Source organism: Pelophylax lessonae, assembly GCF_965119305.1.
Source record: "Pelophylax lessonae genome assembly, chromosome: 2".
In the NCBI taxonomy this organism is placed as follows: domain Eukaryota; kingdom Metazoa; phylum Chordata; class Amphibia; order Anura; family Ranidae; genus Pelophylax; species Pelophylax lessonae.
In genome coordinates, this window is record NC_138769.1 from 659,900,348 (window position 1) to 659,920,327 (window position 19,980).

Genomic DNA, 19,980 nt, shown 5'->3' on the forward strand with positions numbered 1-19,980 from the left:
GTGACGTCATCCTGAGCCAGCCAATGAAGATGTCCGAAGAACAACAGCCAGCAAAAGATGCCAGAACTGGTAAGGGACATTGACCATTGAAGGAAAAATAAGTTTATCTCTGCTTTAAGTGTATTATTAATGCAGGCACTGTAAGTACCTGGCTTTGACTTGCTATCAACCTCTTGCTTTCCCTGTACAGCACAGCTCAGTAGGCAGATGGTAAAGGAACAAAAGGAGCCAATCAAGTGTGTTGTATTGCAATGGGCATGCTAAAAGTTGGAGAGAGCAGAGAGATGAGCTCATCAAAGTGCTGCTTCTCCTTGCACTGTCCAGTCATAGGGTGGGGGTGACCGGTGTGTGAAAGTGAAACTGCAGCAGAGAAAATGTAGGTCTCCTTACCCTGCCAGGCAGACAATGCTGTGAAAATCCCATAATTGGATGGACAGAAATACAAATCCTATTGGCAGGTAAAACAGTTATCAAATATGTATTTGTAGCGGTGTACCTAGCTGTTTGCCTGGAGTTCATCTTTAGGGCTCATTCACATGGGCATACAGGTCTGTGCACCACCAAGACAAAAGCATTTCTGTAACGGGTAAAGTTAGATGTTTAGGTGTAGCCGCTCAGCCTGTACAAAAAAATGTCAGGGTGGCAGTGGCTGCAGCTGTCTCCATGTAATTGCATACAGTACGATTACCCCTAAATATGTGCTGTGCTATTTTTAATAAAGTGCTCAGAAATGCTCAGCTAAACTCAGTGCCAGTTCACACTGATGTGATGCAGGAACCCTGCGAATCCACAGCGGCTTCCCGCATCACGCCCAACTTGCAGGCAGTTCATACAGCTATATGCAAACTGCTAGGAGTGTCAATACAAAGTTAATGACATCCCCAGATCAGTTCGTATATCGCAGTGCGAACTGTCAGTTTGGACATGAATCGGATTCCATAGGTGTGAACACCAATGTGATCGGATTCTAGTGTGGACCAAAAAAGGGTCCTGCACAACTATGGTTAGAATGCGATGCAAATTCAGCCATGCAATCTATATGGCTGAATTCACATCACACTGACATCGCATGTGATTTGTACAGCAGTGCGTTGTGAATCACATGCAATGTCTGACATCGCTATTCTGTGAACCGGTGTTCCGTGAAAAAACCATACCCGTGAGAAAACCATACCCTCGTCACTTCCGGTGCACCTACGGAGGGTATGGATTTCTCACGGTAGTTAAACTTGCGGCGGTTACATTAAAACAGCTCCTCTGCATCATGCCTCATGTCCGCTCCTTCCCCTGTCACTTCCCTGATCTCCGGTAATAAATATAAAAACTGATCACGGAGCCGCGATCGCCGTCATTTACATCTCATACACCCGCCGCCACTTTTATATTTATTAGGCCAGATCAGGGAAATTACAGGGATAGGAGTGGAGATTATTGATGTTGCAGCCCAAGTGTTTTTATAAACCGCCGCAAGTATAAAATTACACACAGTGCCGTGATAACTTCATTCCCTCCGAGCATGCGCACTTCTCAAATTCTTTGCTGTTCAATTGCGTATCCGGGGCTCTGAGCATGCGCACTGCTGCACTTTTCAGCTGTTTCAGACAGGAAGTGACGACGGTATGGAATTCTAACGAGGTATGGAATTCTAACGTTACACTGGCACTAAATATGAAACTCAATAATAAGATCATAAACTATAAATCACATAATAAAGTGCTGCGTGCTTCAAATTAATTCATATACATTCAATAAGATTAATAACATTTATATTTTTCAATAAGTGCTTAGTGCTTCAAAGTTCATATGTTCTGTGCTTCAAAGTGCAACACTCCCTGCTCCCCTCTTTTGTGTCCCCATTCACCAGAAAGGTAAGTTTTAAGCGCTTTGTTTTATGAAAAATCAAACAGCTTCTCCTCTGACTGTCCCCATGAATCCTTTATATTGAAAGGGAAAGGGAAGGGAAATAGAATGCAAACGACATCCCATAGCATGATTCCATTTATTAAAAGTATTTAAAAACATACAATGTCTTACATAGTCAAAATGCTTGCATTATATGAGCTACATGCGCATGTAATCCAATAAACATTTTGCATTCCACAGTCCGGAACCAGATAAACGGAAGTGGCGCCATCAAGCCCCGCCTAACCCGTTTCGTCACTGACGTCATCAGGAGGAGCTCCATGATAGTGTTCTCTGTCTGTTATATACCCTGGACTTCGTTAGCCCTTGCATAGGGTTCAGAGAGCTGGCATTTAACACCATATACATAAATACATATACATACACTATATTACCAAACATATTGGGGAGCCTGCCTTTACACGCACATGAACTTTAATGGCATCCCAGTCTTAGTCTGTAGAGTTCAATATTGAGTTGGTCCATTCTTTGCACCTATAACAGCTTCAACTCTTCTGGGAAGGCTGTCTACAAGGTTTAGGAGTGCGTCAATTTGAATCCTTCACCATTCTTCCAGAACTACATTTGTGAGGTCAGCCACTAATGTTGGAAAGAAGGCCTGGCTCACAGTCAATCTAATTCACTCAAAAGGTGTTCTATCCGGTTGAGGTCAGGACAGTTCCTCCACCCCAACTCGCTCATTCATGCCTTTATGGACCTTGCTTTGTGCACTGGTCCAAATCATTTGGTGGAGGGGGGATTACGGTGCGGGGTTGTTTTTCAGGGGTTGGGGTATGCGTCAGCATACCAAGACATTTTGGACACTTTCATGCTCCCTACTTTGTGGGAACAGTTTGGGGATGGCCCCTTCCTGTTCCAACATGACTGTGCACCAGAGCACAAAAAGACATGAATGAGCGAGTTTGGGGTGGAGGAACTTTACTAGCCTGCAGAAAGTCCTGACCTCAACCCGATAGAACACCTTGATGAATTAGAGGGAAGCCAGGCCTTCTTGTCCAGCATCAGTGCCTGACCTCAGAAATGCGCTTCTGGAAGAATGGACAAACATTCCCATAGACACACTCCTAAGCCTTGTGGACAACCTTCCCAGAAGTTATAGCTGCAAAGGGTGGGCTAACTCAATATTGAACCCTATGGACTAAGACTGGGATGCAACAGGGGGTTCTCATTGTTAAGTTATCAGTCAGGAGAAGGATACAAAAGAATTTCCAAGGCATTAGATATACCATGGAACACAGTGAAGACAGTCATTAAGAGGAGAAAATATGGCACAAAAGTGACATTACCAAGAACTGGACGTCCGTCCAATATTGATGAAAAGACGTGAAGAAAACTGGTCAGGGAGTCTGCCAAGGGGCCTACAGCAACATTGAAGGAGCTGCAGCAATATCTGGCAAGTACTGACTGTGTGGTACATGTGACAACAATCTCCCGTATTCTTTATATGTCTGGGCTATGGGGTAGAGTGACAAGACGAAGCCTTTTCTTACAAAGAAAAACATCCAAGTCTGGCTAAATTTTGCAAAAACACATCTGAAGTCTTCCAAAAGCATGTGGGAAAATTTGTTATGGTCTGAGGAAACCAAGGTCACCAAAAGAACACCATACCCACTGTGAAGCATGGTGGTGGCAGCATCGTGCTTTGGGGCTGTTTTTCTTCAGCTGGAACAGGAGCCTTAGTCAAGGAAGAGGGAATTATGAACAGTTCCAAATACTAGTCAGTATTGGCACAAAACCTTCAGGCTTCTGCTAGAAAGCTGAACATGAAGAGGAACTTCTTTCAGCATTATAACGACCCAAAGCATACATCCAATACAACAAAGGAATGGCTTCACCAGAAGATGATTAAAGCTGTGGAATGGCCAGAGCCCAGACCTGAATCCAATTGAAAATCTGTGGGGTGATCTGAAGAGGGCTGTGCACAGGAGATGCCCTCCAATCTGACAGATTTGGAGTGTTTTTGCAAAGAAGAGTGGGCAAATATTGCCAATCAAGATGTGCCATGCTGATAGACTCATACCCAAAAAGACTGAGTGCTGTAATAAAATCAAAAGGTGCTTCAACAAAGTATTAGTTTAAGGGTGTGCACACTTCTGCAACCATATTACTCTAGTTTTTTATTTTTACATCCCTCCACCTAAAATATTTCAGTTTGTTGTTCAACTGAGTTGTTCAGTTTATAGGTCACATTAACCACTTGCCGACTGCCCGCCGCAGTAATACTGCGGCGGGCTGGCTCGGTTCGCAAACCGATGTAGTACTACATCGGTCGCGTGCGTGGTGCTGGGGGGGGGGGCGAGCGCAATTGCTCCCTGCTGAGAGAGAACATCAGTCAGCTGCTGTAAACACAGCTGACCGTTCTTCTCTCTGAAATGATCACAGAGCGCCTGTGATCCTTCTATATAGGATCACAGGTCTCTATGGTCATTTCACAAGCCCCTCCCCCCACAGTTAGTAAACACTCCCCTAGGCTTACATTTAACCCTTTGATCACCCACTAGGTAAACCCCTTCCTTGCCAGTGTTATTAGTACAGTAAGAGTGCATATTTTTAGCACTGATTACCGTAGTAATGTCACTGGTCCCCCCAAAAATGTCAAAAATGTCAGTTAGGGGTCCGATCTGTCTGCTGCAATGTTGCAGTCCCACTAAAAACCGCAGAAGGGCCGCCATCACTAGTAAAAAAAAAAATAATAATTAAATAAAAATTACAGAAATCTTTCCCCTAGTTTGTAGATGCGATAACTTTTGCACAGACCAATCAAAATACGCCTATTGCAACTTTTTTTTTTACCAAAAATATGTAGCAGAAAACAAATTGGCCTAAAAGGATGAAAAAATTTGATTTTTAAGTTTTTTTTTGGGGAATGCTATATAGCAGAATGTAAAAAATATTGTTTTTTTCTCAGAATTGTCTCTCTTTTTTTGTATATTGTAAATAAAAACCGCAGTGGTGATCAAATACCACCAAAAGAAAGCTCTATTTGTGGGAAAAAAAGGACATCAATTTTATTTTGGTACAGTGTCGCATGACGGTGCAATTTTCCGTTAAACTAACGCAGTGCCGAATCGCAAAAAATGGCCTGGTCATTAAGGGGGGCAAATCCTTCCGGTCCAGAACTGGTTAAAGGTGGAAAAAGTTCAGAAATGATTTATCTTTGTCTTATTTGTTTACATGACAGGAACCTGACTTTTTAACAGGGGTGTGTAGACTTATCCACTGTATATATATATATATATATATATATATATATATAGATACAGCCCTCATTTTGCGAGTGGAAAATTATTTAGGGCGAGCGTGGGGCTGCTCCGGGTGCCGCTCAGGGGAAGAGGAAAGCCGATGGAAGGGATTACCATAGAGCGGGGATCGTGCCTTACCAGTGCAGGGGAAGAGAGAGGAGAGGAAGAGGAAATCTGGCCGGATAATCACAAAGCACGATCGTTCCACTGTAACAGCTTTAATTGTAATTGCCGGGCACTCGCCGACACACACAGTCCCGCCTCCTAGCCCGGCTTCTTTGATAGACAGAACACCTGGCCAACTGGGACATGTGACGTCTATCAAAGGAGTCAGGCTAGGAGGCAGGACTGTGTGTGTCGGCGAGCGCCTGGCAATTACAATTAAAGCTGTTACAGCGGAACGATCATGCTTTGTGATTATCCGGCCAGATTTCCTCTTCCTATACTCTCTTTTCCCCTGCACTGGTAAGTGCATTGACGGGCACAAGGGAAGCTGCATTACTGGGCCCAGTTAAAGCTGCATTGATGGCACAGTTAAAGCTGCATTGATGGCACAGTTAAAGCTGTATTGAAGGGCATAGGTGAAGCTGCATTGAAGGGCACAGGTGAAGCTGCATTGATGGGCACAGGTAAAGCTGCATTGATGGGCACAGGTAAAGCTGCATTGATGGGCACAGGTAAAGCTGCATTGATGGGCACAGGTGAAGCTGCATTGATGGGCACAGGTAAAGCTGCATTGATGGACACAGGTAAAGCTGCATTGATGGGCATGGGTGAAGCTGCATTGATGGGCATGGATGAAGCTGCATTGAGGGGCTCGGATGAAACTGCATTGGCGGGCATGGGTGAGGTTGCATTGACGGGTATGGATGAGGTTGCATTGACAGGCACGGGTGAGGTTGCATTGACGGGAACGGGTGAGGCTGCATTGATGGGCACGGGTGAGGTTGCATTGATGGGCACAGGTGAGGTTGCATTGATGGGCACAGGTGAGGTTGCATTGATGGGCACAGGGGAGGCTGCATTGATGGGCACAGGGGAGGCTGCATTGATGGGCACAGCGGAGGCTGCATTGATGGGCGCTTGTGAGGCTGCATTGATGGGCACTGGTGAGGCTGCACTGATGGGCACTGGTGAGGTTTCACTGATGGGCACTGATCAGGCCGTACTGATAATCTTCATTGACGCTGCTGCACTGATGGGCACTGGTAGGCTGCATTGAGGGGCACTGATAATGTTGTTATTAATATTTATTTTTATAACTTCTGCAATAATGCAAAAACATTTAACAGTGTCACTCTATGAGATAATTTATCAAGGCATGTTTAGGGGCGGGATTAGGGGTGGGGCAGGGTAGGAGTTGGGTGGGGCAACTGGTGGCGAGTAACACTTAAGGCCTGGCTAGTAGCTCAGGACTTAAAATTTTGAGCCCTGATATATATATATATATATATATATATATATATATATATATATATATATTAGGGATAGACCAATTATCGGCAGGGCCGATATGCACTTTCCCCGATATATCGGTATCGGTCCCGGAACTGGCCGATATTTTTGTGACGTCATTCTGCCTTCTTAGGCCGCCTCCCTCGCCTTGGACAGCCTCGTCTGGAGTCGGGACTAGTCTGGCGGGAGTGTATCACAGCCATACACCCACCCACAGCAGCCTGGTGCCAGCCAACCACCCACATCCACAGGCCCTGTACCAGCCAGCCACAGACACTGTACCAGCAAGCCAGCCAGCCACCCACAGGCACTGTACCAGCCACCCAGCCACCCAGCCACCCACAGGCCCTGTATGAGCCAGCCATCCACTGCCCCTGTGCCAGCCACCCACCCACCACAAGGGGCCAGCCACCCACCACAGGGTGCCAGACAGCCAGCCACCGACCTCAGGGTGCCAGACAGCCAGCCACCCACAGACAGGGTGCCAGACAGCCAGCCACCCACAGACAGGGTGCCAGACAGCCAGCCACCCACAGGCCCTGTACCAGCCAGCTACAGGCACTGTACCAGCCAGCCACCCACAGCCCCTGTGCCAAACACTCACCTACCACAGGGTGCCAGCCAGCCAGCCACCCACCCACCACAGAGTGCCAGCCAGCCACCCATCACAGGGTGCCAGACAGCCAGCCTCCCACCCACCACTGGTTGCCAGCCAGCCAGCCACCCACCACAGGGTGCCAGCCAGCCATCCACCCCAAGGTGCCAGACAGCCAGCCACCCACCACAGGGTGCCAGACAGCCAGCCACCCACCACAGGGTGCCAGCCAGCCACCCACCACAGGGTGCCAGCAAGCCAGCCATTAAGCATTAAACAAAAATGAACATGTTCAGTACCAGATTTGTGTCAAAAATTGTTGTTATTTTTCAAAACTTTAAATGTACAAAATATCGTCCCATATCGGCCGATATCAATACGCTGTGACCAAAACATTGGTATCGGCCCTGAAAAAAAAAACATATTGGTCTATCCCTAATATATATATATATATATATATATATATATATATATATATATATATATATATATATATATATATATATATATATATATATATATATATATATATATATATAGCCAGGACCGGACTACCTTGGTATAAATTGCATATATATACATATATTCGGGTTTACTGTTATTGTTGACGTTGTCAGAGTGCCCCTTTAAGGCTGCTCCATGGGAGGATCGGCTTTTGACAGGAAGTGGAAGAATTGGATTGTGGGAGATATAGTTATAGACTAGATACAGACTTTATTTGGATGGCCGAAGGAACTATACTCCAAGGGTGCATTGGGGAAGTGAAGGACGTATAAACCTATCTGCTTCACAGTGGCGCATTCTCTTGCTTCCGGGACTCAGTGAGTGCAGACCAGCCTGAGCAGCGTATCCAGACACTGTCGGTGATCGGGGCCTAGTGCATGCGGCCTAGTGGGTGCGGAGCTCGTCTTCAATGGTGCGGATGCTGGTGTCTATACAGAGGTGGCTGATCCAGTGGAGCTGAGAGGAGAGCGAACGGAGGCCGAGCTGACTGACAGGTGCAGCCGAATATCGACCACTCTCAGACGCAGGAGCGTGGGAGAGCGCCTCGCCTGTGTGGCAGGATCATCACATATGGGCACCAAAGAACAGAAGGGTGCCTGGTGAAATCCTAATCGCAAGTATAATCCTCATTCATCAACACACTGACAGCAGACATATCATATTGCACATATCACTACTTTGGGATTACAAATATCACACTGAACAGTGATAAGAGCTCAAACTGCCGGTGAAGACTTAGCAAGGCCTTGCTAGGAGAGAGGATCCAATACTTGGTTTTGCCTTAAAGGGGACCAGTTACAGTACTTTGAATTGCTATTAGTTAGAACCAATTAAAGCTTTGGTAACTTTCTGAGACCGTTCTTTTAGGCCATAGTCATTTAGAGCCGGTTCACACAGGCGCGACCCGACTTGCCGGGGCGACCTGTGAAATTGCGGTGCGCAGCTCGCACCGCGACCTCGGAGCGGCAGGCACGGACTTCATATCATTGAAGTCAATGCAGGTCCCTCCAGGTCGCCCCAAAGAAGCTCAGGACCCTTTTTCTAAGTCAGAGCGACTTGTGTCGCTCCTATTAGAACGGGTCCTGTGCTACTCTATGGCAGGCGACCCACGGCGACTTGTCAGGCGACTTGACAAGTCGCCCCAGTGTGAACGGGGTCTTACACTGCCATAAGTATTGACAGTCATTGTTTAATATTTTGTTTAATTGCATTATCAATAATCTGTTCTATTTCTTTTTGATTACTCGCACTCTTATTGGTGTCATTCTGTTGAATCCCACTGAGTTTGGTGACTGATATTGGTACATTCTTTAATTACAGTTATACCTATTCACCTTTGAGTTGTACCTGTTTATCTTTTCAGTAAAATAACAGAACACTATTTCAATTGTGTCAGTGTGTCTTTGGAGAATATACTTGCCATGTCAGAACCTAGAGTGTCAGGTGGGTTGGATGGTTCACAGAGTCAGGTGAGTGCTGAGGAACACCCATTATCCAGCAGTCCTCTAGGGGGCAGTGCTACATATATATTTGGTTTGGTCTTTTGGTTTGTTTTGCTTTTAGATCTGCAGCTTTTTTTCTCAGAGAATAGGTGCAGGAACTCCCCCTTCTAAGTTACTTTGTGTCTCTGCCCCCTACCCACCTCCGAGCACTAACCCTTGGCTCCAACCCTTCCAACCTTCGAGCACTGAACCTTGGTTCCACCCCCTACCCAGCTTCCAGTACACCCTTTTTTTAGAGAATATAGAGGCAAGTATAAGTTTGTATTGGAATGTATGGAATTAGGTTATGATAACAAGAAAAGCAATACAATAGATCCCCCACAGCCAGCAGCAATAGACCCCCCCAGCAGCAATAGACCCCCAGCATCAGCAAAAGATCTCCCAGCAGCCAGCTTCAATTGACTCTCTAGCAGCCAGCAACAGTAGACCCCTCCCTAAACAGTAGATCCCTTCTAGCAACAATTAACCCTCGGTATCAAAATATCCTCCACCAGCAACAATAGATTGCCATGCAAAAATAGATCCCCTCCAGCAACAATAGATCTCCCAGCAGCCAGAATCAGTAGACCATCCAGCACCCATTGGAGGTGCTGGAACTGCGTTCCCCCACGTTCCTGCTGAAAAAAAAGCCCTGTGTATATATATATATATATATATATATATATATATATATATATATACACACACTATCCTACAAAAATCATAGCCTACAGTATTGACATTCAGATTAACCCCTTCATAGGGTTCTCTTAGTGTAGGCAGCTATAAGGAAATACACACCATAGCGCGGGGTTCATTGTTTTTATATAGACTATGATTAAATGTGTTTAGGGACAAATGAGTGTCCCTAAATGCAAACTATCTGCATTCAGGGCCACTTATCTGTCTCCAACACAATGTAATGGCATAATGTGTGATTATATTTGGACATCTGTGACTGCTGTCAGTCATTCATTTGTACAGGGTGAGCGGTCCCAGCTAAGCGTAGGAAACGGCGTGCGGCACATGAGCCCTTAAGCCTTTTGTTACCTATTCGTCTCAGTTCTGATATCATGATCATCATATACTACCTATTTTTGCATTTTTTTCCATTTCATCAACTCATGAAAAACAACTTACGTGACGTTTTACGTCATCCATACTTAATGTTACTCCTTTGTCATTGTTGTTGCGTTTTGAGTCTTTGCCACATTTCGCACCCCCGCACAGTTTGTATCTTAACACCTAGAGGGAAAAAAAAAAACAGCGTAAATACTTGTATTGCCATAGGAACAATGTGCAAGGCTGAATCTGAAGGACTGTGAGTGAGAGGTTCGGAGAGCCCGGCCTGATGAGGCCTTCTTACCTCATAGGCATAGTCAAAGAGCTCGAGAACCGTTAGGATACTCGCTCCAATAAACAGGCCCATCTGTCCCCCGATGTCCCCTATAGGAAGAAATCAAAGCACCGATAAGATGGGAGAACAGGCTGGCTGCTTCAGGGAGATAATGCTGCAATCCTGTCACAAACATCACCGAGAAAAAAAAACAAAAAAAAACCTGCGGCTATAGGGGTAAGGAGAATATTAAAGCACGAGACTGAGAACACAAAGGGAAAAAAAAAATCGAACTGTCAGAAATTGAAATGAGTGTCCAGTGCTGGGGTGAGAGCAATTAACATTTCAGTGAGGATCCCCGGGGGATGCGGAATAGTCAGTACAGTAGACAGGAGCTGGCACAGCATGCAGGTGAAATATATTTCCAATGAAACATTACAGCACTAATGAACTCCCTGAATCTCTTTCATTCTGTAGCACTTTAAAAATTATATGTAAACCTAATCACTAAAATCTCATCAACTTGAATATGTTAATGGCACTTCAAAAGTTTTTTTTTTTGTTTTACTTTTAGATCTGCAGCTTTTATTTGAAGGGTTAGTTTACCTTTAGGCAGGGCCGTCTTTAACACAGGGCAAAAGGGGCAGCTGCCCTGGGTCCAGTCATTGTTGTGGGGCCCAAAGCAGCTGCCCCTTGAGCCCGCGCTGCCTGCAAATAGTTAATAAGTGGCTTTGGGAGGGCCCAGGAAAATATTTGCCCAGGGTCCAATCAATATTAAAGACAGCCCTGCCTTTAGGGCCAATTCACACCACATGCGGTCCAGTGCGTTTTTTTTTCTGCATCAAAAATGCATGGATAAAAGGTTATATTTTCAATGGCATAGTTCCAGTTCCAGAAAAAAAAGTCGAACATGCTGCATTTTTTCTGCACTGAACTGAACTTGAATGTGGTAAAACGCATCAAAAACACACCGGAACTCACTTAAAGCGGAGTTCCACCCAAAAGTGGAACTTCCGCTTTAGGGAGTCCTGACCCCCCGACATGCCACATTTGGCATGTCATTTTTTTGGGGGGGGGGGGGAGCGGGTACCTAGTTTTGACAGGTACCCGCTCCCACTTCCGCTCGGAGCGCCGCGGCGCCCTGAGCGGAAGTTCTCCTCTCCCCCTCCCTCCCTGCAATCTTCTGGGACACGTCAGAGGTCCCAGAAGATTGCCGGCCAATCACGGCGCGCAGCGCGACTCGCGCATGCGCAGTGGGTACCCGGCTGTGAAGCCGCAAACTGTAACAGCCGGGTGCCCACAGCAGTGATGCCGGCGCCGAGGGAGAGGATCGAGGCTTCCGGCGGCCGCATCGCTGGACCGTTGGACAGGTGAGTAAATGGCTGGAACTCCGCTTTAAACACACCAAACATGCACTGGAACACACATCCTTATTTGGGGGAAAAATAAAGAGCAGGGGGGGATGCACTGAAACGCATCCAAAACACACCAGAATGTATTTAAACACACTAAACACGCACTGGAACACACATGTCCTTATTTACTGGAAAAATAAAGAGGGAGAAAAAATGCACCAGAACGCATCAAAAATGCACCGGAACGCAGTTAAACACACCAAACACGCACTGGAACACACATACCCTTATTTAGGGAGAAAATAAAGGGGGAGGGGGGGGAATGCACCAAAAACACGTTATAAACATGCATGCAAAAAAGCATCCAGACTGCGTTTCTATGGTGTGACCTGGCCAAAACTGCAGGTAATAGGCACCTGTTGATAAAAACAAACTGTGCAGCATTATTGCCCTTGCTATGTGTAGGCCATTTGCATATCTCCTGAAGCCTGGCCAAAAAATGGCCTTATTGCTAGGATATTGCTAAGAGAATCCCAGCTGTTACTGCTTACCCCACCATCACAGGAGCGAGCTCTCATACATGTTATTGGATGCACACACATTATCCGGATATAAAAAGAAACGTTTTCTCATGTGCTCGATTTCTTAATGTACTTTTATACATTGTCACAATATTCAAAACTAGGTGAAGTCCAATATAGACCCCTTCCCCCCACACAAATCATTTTTTCCATCTATAAAAAAATATAAATATACACTGAACAAAATTATAAATGCAACACTTTTGTTTTTGCCCCCATTTTTCATGAGCTGAACTCAAAGATCTAAGACTTTTTCTATGTACACAAAAGGCCCATTTCTCTCAAATATTGTTCAAAATCTGTCTAATCTGTGTTAGTGATCACTTCTCCTTTGCTGGGATAATCCCTCCACCTCACAGGTGTGGTATATCAAGATGCTGATTAGACAGCATGATTACTGCACAGGTGTGCCTTAGGTTGGACACAATAAAAGACCGCTCTAAAATGTGCAGTTTTATCACACAACACAATGTCACAGATGTCGCAAGTTTTGAGGGAGCAATTGACATGCTGACTGCAGGAATGTCCACCAGAGCTGTTGCCCGTGAATTGAATGTTCATTTCTCCACCATAAGCCGTCTCCAAAGGCGTTTCAGGGAATTTGGCAGTACATCCAACCGGCCTCACAACCACAGACTACGAGTAACCACACCAGCCCAGGACCTCCACATCCAGCATCTTCACCTCCAAGATTGTCTGAGACCAGCCACCCGGACAGCTGCTGCAACAATCGGTTTGCATAACCAAAGAATTTCTTCACAAACGGTCAGAAACCGTCTCAGGGAAGCTCATCTGCATGCTCATCGTCCTCACGGGGGTCTCAACCTGACTGCAGTTCGTCATCATAACCGACTTGAGTGGACACATGCTCACATTTGATGGCGTCTGGCACTTTGGAGAGGTGTTCTCTTCACGGATGAATCCCGGTTTTCACTGTACAGAGCAGATGGCAGACAGCATGTATGGTGTAGTGTGGGTGAGCCATTTGCTGATGTCAATGTTGTGGATGGAGTGGCCCATGGTGGCGGTGGGGTTGTGGTATGAGCAGGCGTGTGTTATGGACAAAGAACACATGTGCATTTTATTGATGGCATTTTGAATGCACAGAGATACTATGATGAGATCCCAAGGCCCATTGTTGTGCCATTCATCCATGACCATCACCTCATGTTGCAGCATGATCATGCATGGCCCCATGTTGCAAGGATCTGTACCCAATTCCAGGAAGCTGAAAACATCCCAGTTCTTGCATGGCCAGCATACTCACTGGACATGTCACCCATTGAGCATGTTTGGGATGCTCTGGATCAGCGTATACGACAGCGTGTTCCAGATCCTGCCAATATCCAGCAACTTCGCACAGCCATTGAAGAGGAGTGGACCAACATTCCACAGGCCACAATCAACAACCTGATCAACTCTATGCGGAGGAGATGTCACACCTGTGAGGTGGATGGATTATCTGGGCAAAGGAGAAGTGCTCACTAACACATATTTAGACAGATTTGTGAATAATATTTGAGAGAAATGGGCCTTTTGTGTACATAGAAAAAATTTAGATCTTTGAGTTCAGCTCATGAAAAATTGGGGCAAAAACAAAAAGTGTTACGTTCACAATTTTGTTCACACAATATTTATACATACATTTCTACATATATAAAAGTGTTATATTTCAGTTAAACACATATCTCACCAAGAAGTCCCGCCACCTCGTATGCTGCCTTCTGTTCAATAGTTTCATAGTTTAGAGCTTCAAAGAAAATATCCAGAACCAAAATATTGTCCCTATTAGAGAGAAAGGAAAGGTGCTAAGACAGTGTGTTGTCATGGAAACAAAGACTAGAACAGGTCACATTTACTAAGACTTACCAAAAAAAAGACTTTCTTACAATATGGCCATGTTTGCCCACACCGGGATGCACAGGGGTTCCATGCATCCCAATGCAGGCAGCTCCATTGATGTCAGTTGGGACGCACAGATGCTGCTCCCAATCTGACACCCGTGTGGGTTCAAGGCCCCAAACTCATACTGGTTGTTTTCCGGGCGAATGGATATCAAATGGGGAGCAATGTCTCTGTCCATGCAGCTGCTGCATCCTAATTGACATCAATAAGACTTGCTGCATGAGGAGACACGGAACACCCGCACATTCTATGCCCCATGTGAACAAGGTCTTAATAAGACTTGCCAAAACGGCATTCTTACAATAAGACTTCAGGTGTATCTAAGCCCAAAAACTAAAATTTTATATATTGTAGTTTTCTATTCCTTAGATATGGTGACTGCATTTGTTTTCATGTATGGCTTTTTCTCCTTTATTTTTCACCCTGTGATCTGCCAGTAAGACGCTACCTGTCCTCGGGTCACTCCCTGCATTGTATCTATGAACCACATCCACCACATTCCCTGCATTAATGTGTGTTGAATTGTGTTTTATTTCATTCAGTTGACTTCAAGGGTAAAGACTTCAAAGGGAGAATACAGGTCAACTAAATGAACGAGGCAAACTGCAGCATTGCAACACAACATGTGAGTTTGAATAGAACTAATGAAAGCCTGATATTCAAAGCTGAATTTTGATAATTGGACAAAATCAACCCTTGCAGGGGGCCCCTCTCTCCCCCTTCTCCGCACTGCATGGGCTAGTTTAGTCTAGGGGTGCAGGGGTAAGTTGGTATAATTACCCTTTCTCCTGTCCAGGGTCTCCAGCGCTGTTCTTCTCTATATGAAGCTCCAGTATGTGGGTGGCCCCTTTACATCATCATGTACAATGCAGGGCTATTAACCCTGCATTGTGTGTGGAAGAGGTGGACATGTGACCCAAGCTGACAGCACCAGAGAGGCCGCAGCCCCAGACAGGTCCCATCTATTGAGAAAGCCTGCTGGAGCCAGGAATAAGGTAAGTATTAAACCTCACCCCTGCATCCCCAGAGTGGGGAGGGTGTCTAATACTTGGAGTTCAGCTTTATTTTATGCATTTTGTGAATGGCCATGCATTCAGTATGAACCAATCCTAAAGTTATAAATGTAAAACCTTTAACTTATATATACATCTGAAACCACCATGACCAATAAGCTCTAAGTGGGGCACAGTATACACTCTTAGGCCTCCATCAGGGGGATAGGTTAAAATTTGGATAGGAGTGTCTGTCTGGCATATGCATGCTCATAGGGAGCATCCTAACATTTAAATGGCACCATGAGAATGTGAAATAGTTGCTTTGGGGAAAAGTTACTATAACTGGTGCATACAGAATCTAGCGCAGTTGTGCATAGTAACCAATCAGCTTCTAACTTCAGCTTATTCAATTAGGCTTTGACAATTAGCCCCGGTTCACACTGCCGTGACATGCCGGGGATGCCTGAAATCTGACTTGTATCTTAGTGCAGACTTCTGGGAAATTTGGTGAGCCAATCACACAAGCAGAAAATTATGTTTCTGGGGTGTGGTTAGTATACATTCGGTGTACAGAACAGCTCTAGGTAGCCATATTGCATTACATTTTTAAAATTACAGTGGCTGCAGATTGAAAAGGAAAGGTATTTTTTAAAAACATTTAATTACAATATGACTTGTGTCTCAATTGTATAAGCTATATTATTTTTGCTTAATTTCCTATTTTTCCCCCACAAAAGAGGAGTTACCTTTTAAGTTAAAGGGATCTGGTCGTCACACTGTTTATTTCAACAATGAAGCACACTGGCTTAGTGGCTAGCACTTCCATCTTGTAGCAATAGGGTCCTTCATTTGAATTCCAACAAGACACTGTGGGGTTGATTTACTATTTTACATTGGAGGCATTTATTGCAAAGTGCATAGTCTATTTGTCTTTAGTAAATCAGCGTCTATATGCATGAATTTTGCATGTTGTGTTTATTACAGACCTAACTAAATGAAAGAGATCTGGTTGCCAGACCGATTATTTCAACAGCACACTGGCTTAGTGGTTAGCACTTCTACCTTGCAGCACTGGGGTGCTTTATTTGAATCCCAAGAAGGACACTATGGTGTTGATTTACTAAAGGCAAATAGACTATGCTCTTTGCAAAGTGCAGTTGCACTCTGCATGCGTAGTTGCTCCAGAGCTTAGTAAATGGGCAGAAACTCTGCTTACTTCCATCATCCAATCAATGCTGTTTTTAAATTTTCCTTGCGTGCGGTTGGGTATTCTTTGCAAAGTGAAGCTTTACCTCATTTACTAAGCTTAGGAGCAACTGCACTTGCAGAGTCCAACTGCACTATGCAAAGTGCTCAGTGTATCTGCCTTTAGTAAATCAACCCCTATATGCATGGAGTTTGCATGTTCTCCCTGTGCTTGTATGGGTTTCCTCTAAGTAATCCAGTTTCTTCCCAGACTCCAAAGACATACTGGTAAGTTAATTGGCTCAACAGAGTAAAGTTAGCCCAAATTGTTTGTATATTGTGAAAGATGATGTCACGCCAAGTAAATAGATACCTAACATGTTACGGTTTTAAAATTGCGCACACTCGTGGAATGGCGACAAACTATGGTACTTAAAGCGGAGTTCCGGCCTCAGGGGTCAATTTGAGCTAAAAATACCCCGGGACAGTCAGGGCTAGTACATTCCATAATGAATAGCCTCTCAACTGTCCCAGGTCGCACTTACCTGTAAGAAGAAATTACGGTGGTGTGTGAAACACACTCAAAAGCTACACCCGGTGCATAAAAAAGCGCACACACGCAAACGTGGGAAACACAAAAAGTGCACAAGGCGTACACATAGCCCTCCTCCGAAGAGGTAAGGCCCTAACCCTGATCCCCCGGGGCGCAAGGCTTCTGACAGGGACTGAGGTACTCACTTGGTCCTGCCTGGCCGAAACCAGGCAGACCCCGTTCTCTGGGAGGACTGCCGAAACAGCCCACCCCAAGTACTAGGTGGGGCTCCCCCGAAGGGAGACCCCATGAGAGAGGGCGAACTAAGCCAGAAGGCCATATCCACCCCCTCCCAAGACTTTCAGGGCAGGCCCGAGAACCTACGCCATACTCATCGAGCCGTGAACATAATCAACCGCCACATAAAAAAAAGGACAAACTGTGAACACACAACACAAAAAAGAGTGGCGAAGGGGAAGTGGAGAAGTGTAGGTAGTATCAAAAGTGCAAGACCTTGACATGCCTCCCGACCAGGAATAAGAAAATTCCTCTGGTGCCAGCCAAAAGGCCCGTCCCAAGAGGCAGGTGCGAAAAAAGTGTGTATGTGGAGCAGTGACCAAGGTGCCAAAAACTCAAAAGTGAACTGCGCCTCACCAATGAGAATTATGGCACCCCTGGGCTGCCACCCCAGGGGCACGTACACCACTGGCTTTTTTTCAGTCCCGGCCTTCGGCCCAGACCAGTGCAGCCTATCCCTACCAGCAGACATTGGAACCTGAACAGCTTAGGGAGAGCCTACCTTCAACTGGGGGACAAGCCTTTTGCAAGGCCAGATTCAACCCAGGAGGAAAAGCCCTTACATCGCTATCCCAGTTCCTCAGCCAATTACATCCAGGAACAATACTAACCGGCCTCCCGGACAGACCGGCTTTCTTGCCCCCTTCAAACTGGTAAGAACAGCTTAACCCATTCAAATCAGAAGGTGGCGGACCCTACATGCTTTCCCGGATGACCTACTCCCCATACCCCAGTGACGTCCAGGTGCTCCGGGTTTTGGTCATACCGGTATTAGCTAAGGTCCATACCAACTGATAAGAACAGATACTACACTTGATCTTAGCCAAAAGGCAGAGAAGCATAGAATATTGAAGTTAGGGTAATAGTATATTGGAGCTAGGGTAATAGTATATTGGAGCTAGGGTAATAGTATTTTGGAGTTAGGGTAAAAGTATATTGGAGCTAGGATAATAGAATTTTGGAGCTAGAATAATAGAATTTTGGAGCTAGGGTAATAGTATTTTGGAGTTAGGGTAATAGTATTTTGGAGTTAGGGTAATAGTATATTGGAGCTAGGGTAATAGTATATTGGAGCTAGGGTAATAGTAAATTGGAACTAGGGTAATAGTATATTGGAGCTATGGTAATAGTATATTGGAGTTAGGGTAATAGTATATTGGAGCTAGGGTAATAGTATATTGGAGCTAGGGTAATAGTATATTGAAGCTAGGGTAATAGTATATTGGAGCTAGGGTAATAGTATATTGGAGCTAGGGTAATAGTATATTGGAGCTAGGGTAATAGTAAATTGGAGCTAAGGAAATAGTATATTGGAGCTAGGGTAATAGTATATTGGAACTAGGGTAATAGTATATTGGAGCTAGGGTAATAGTAAATTGGAGCCAGGGAAATAGTATATTGGAGCTAGGGTAATAGTATATTGGAGCTAGGGTAATAGTATATTGGAGCTAGGGTAATAGTATATTGGAACTAGGGTAATAGTATATTGGAGCTAGGGTAATAATAAATTGGAGCTAGGGAAATAGTATATTGGAGCTAGGGTAATAGTATATTGGAGCTAGGGTAATAGTATATTGGAGTTAGGGTAATAGTATATTGGAGCTAGGGTAATAGTATATTGGAGCTAGGGTAATAGTATTTTGGAGTTAGGGTGATAGTATTTTGGAGTTAGGGTAATAGTATATTGGAGCTAGGGTAATAGTATTTTGGAGTTAGGGTGATAGTATTTTGGAGTTAGGGTAATAGTATATTGGAGCTAGGGTAATAGTATATTGGAGCTAGGGTAATAGTATTTTGGAGTTAGGGTGATAGTATTTTGGAGTTAGGGTAATAGTATATTGGAGCTAGGGTAATAGTAAATTGGAGCTAGGGTAAGAGTATATTGGAGCTAGGGTAAGAGTATATTGGAGCTAGGGCAATAGTATATTGGAGCTAGGGTGATAGTATTTTGGAGTTAGGGTAATAGTATATTGGAGCTAGGGTAATAGTATTTTGGAGTTAGGGTAATAGTATATTGGAGCTAGGGTAATAGTATTTTGGAGTTAGGGTAATAGTATATTGGAGTTAAGGTCATAGTAAATTGGAACTAGGGTAATAGTAAATTGGAGCTAGGGTAATAGTATTTTGGAGTTAGGGTAATAGTATTTTGGAGTTAGGGTAATAGTATATTGGAGTTAGGGTAATAGTATATTGGAGCTAGGGTAATAGTATATTGGAGCTAGGGTAATAGTATATTGGAGTTAGGGTAACAGTTAGTTAAAGCCCCTTTCACACGGGCTTTCCAATCAGATCCGCCTGTCAGTTTTCTCAGGCGGACATGATCACATGCTCTATGCAGCTCTATGGAGCAGCGGATGTCAGCGGTGACATCTCCACTGACACCCGCTGCTATCCGATCCAATCCTGTTCGTGAAATCTGGACGGATGGAAACCCTTTTTTCCATCTGTCTGGAGGATTGGATCAGATAGGATCAGGCGGTCCGTTTTCATCTGATCCCCCATACAGGAGAGCGGGGATCTGAAAGGACTGTCTCTGTACACAGAGTGGAGAAGGACCTGTCATTCGCCTGCTATGCGGGGATCGGCGGATCGAT

The 19,980-nt window shown here is 44.8% G+C and overlaps 1 protein-coding gene across 3 annotated transcripts in view; it reads right to left on the minus strand.

Moving 5' to 3' along the window:
• Positions 1-19,980, minus strand: part of ASIC1 (acid sensing ion channel subunit 1) — a gene marked incomplete at its 5' end in the record, with an annotated part of 428,906 nt that overhangs the window by 21,464 nt on the left and 387,462 nt on the right. For all 3 annotated transcript variants that reach the window (XM_082248466.1, XM_082248465.1, XM_082248464.1), the window contains 3 exons: positions 10,341-10,445; positions 10,567-10,646; positions 14,166-14,257. In XM_082248466.1, coding sequence (XP_082104592.1) covers positions 10,341-10,445; positions 10,567-10,646; positions 14,166-14,257 — 277 coding nt within the window. The remainder of the gene's footprint in view (positions 1-10,340; positions 10,446-10,566; positions 10,647-14,165; positions 14,258-19,980) is intronic.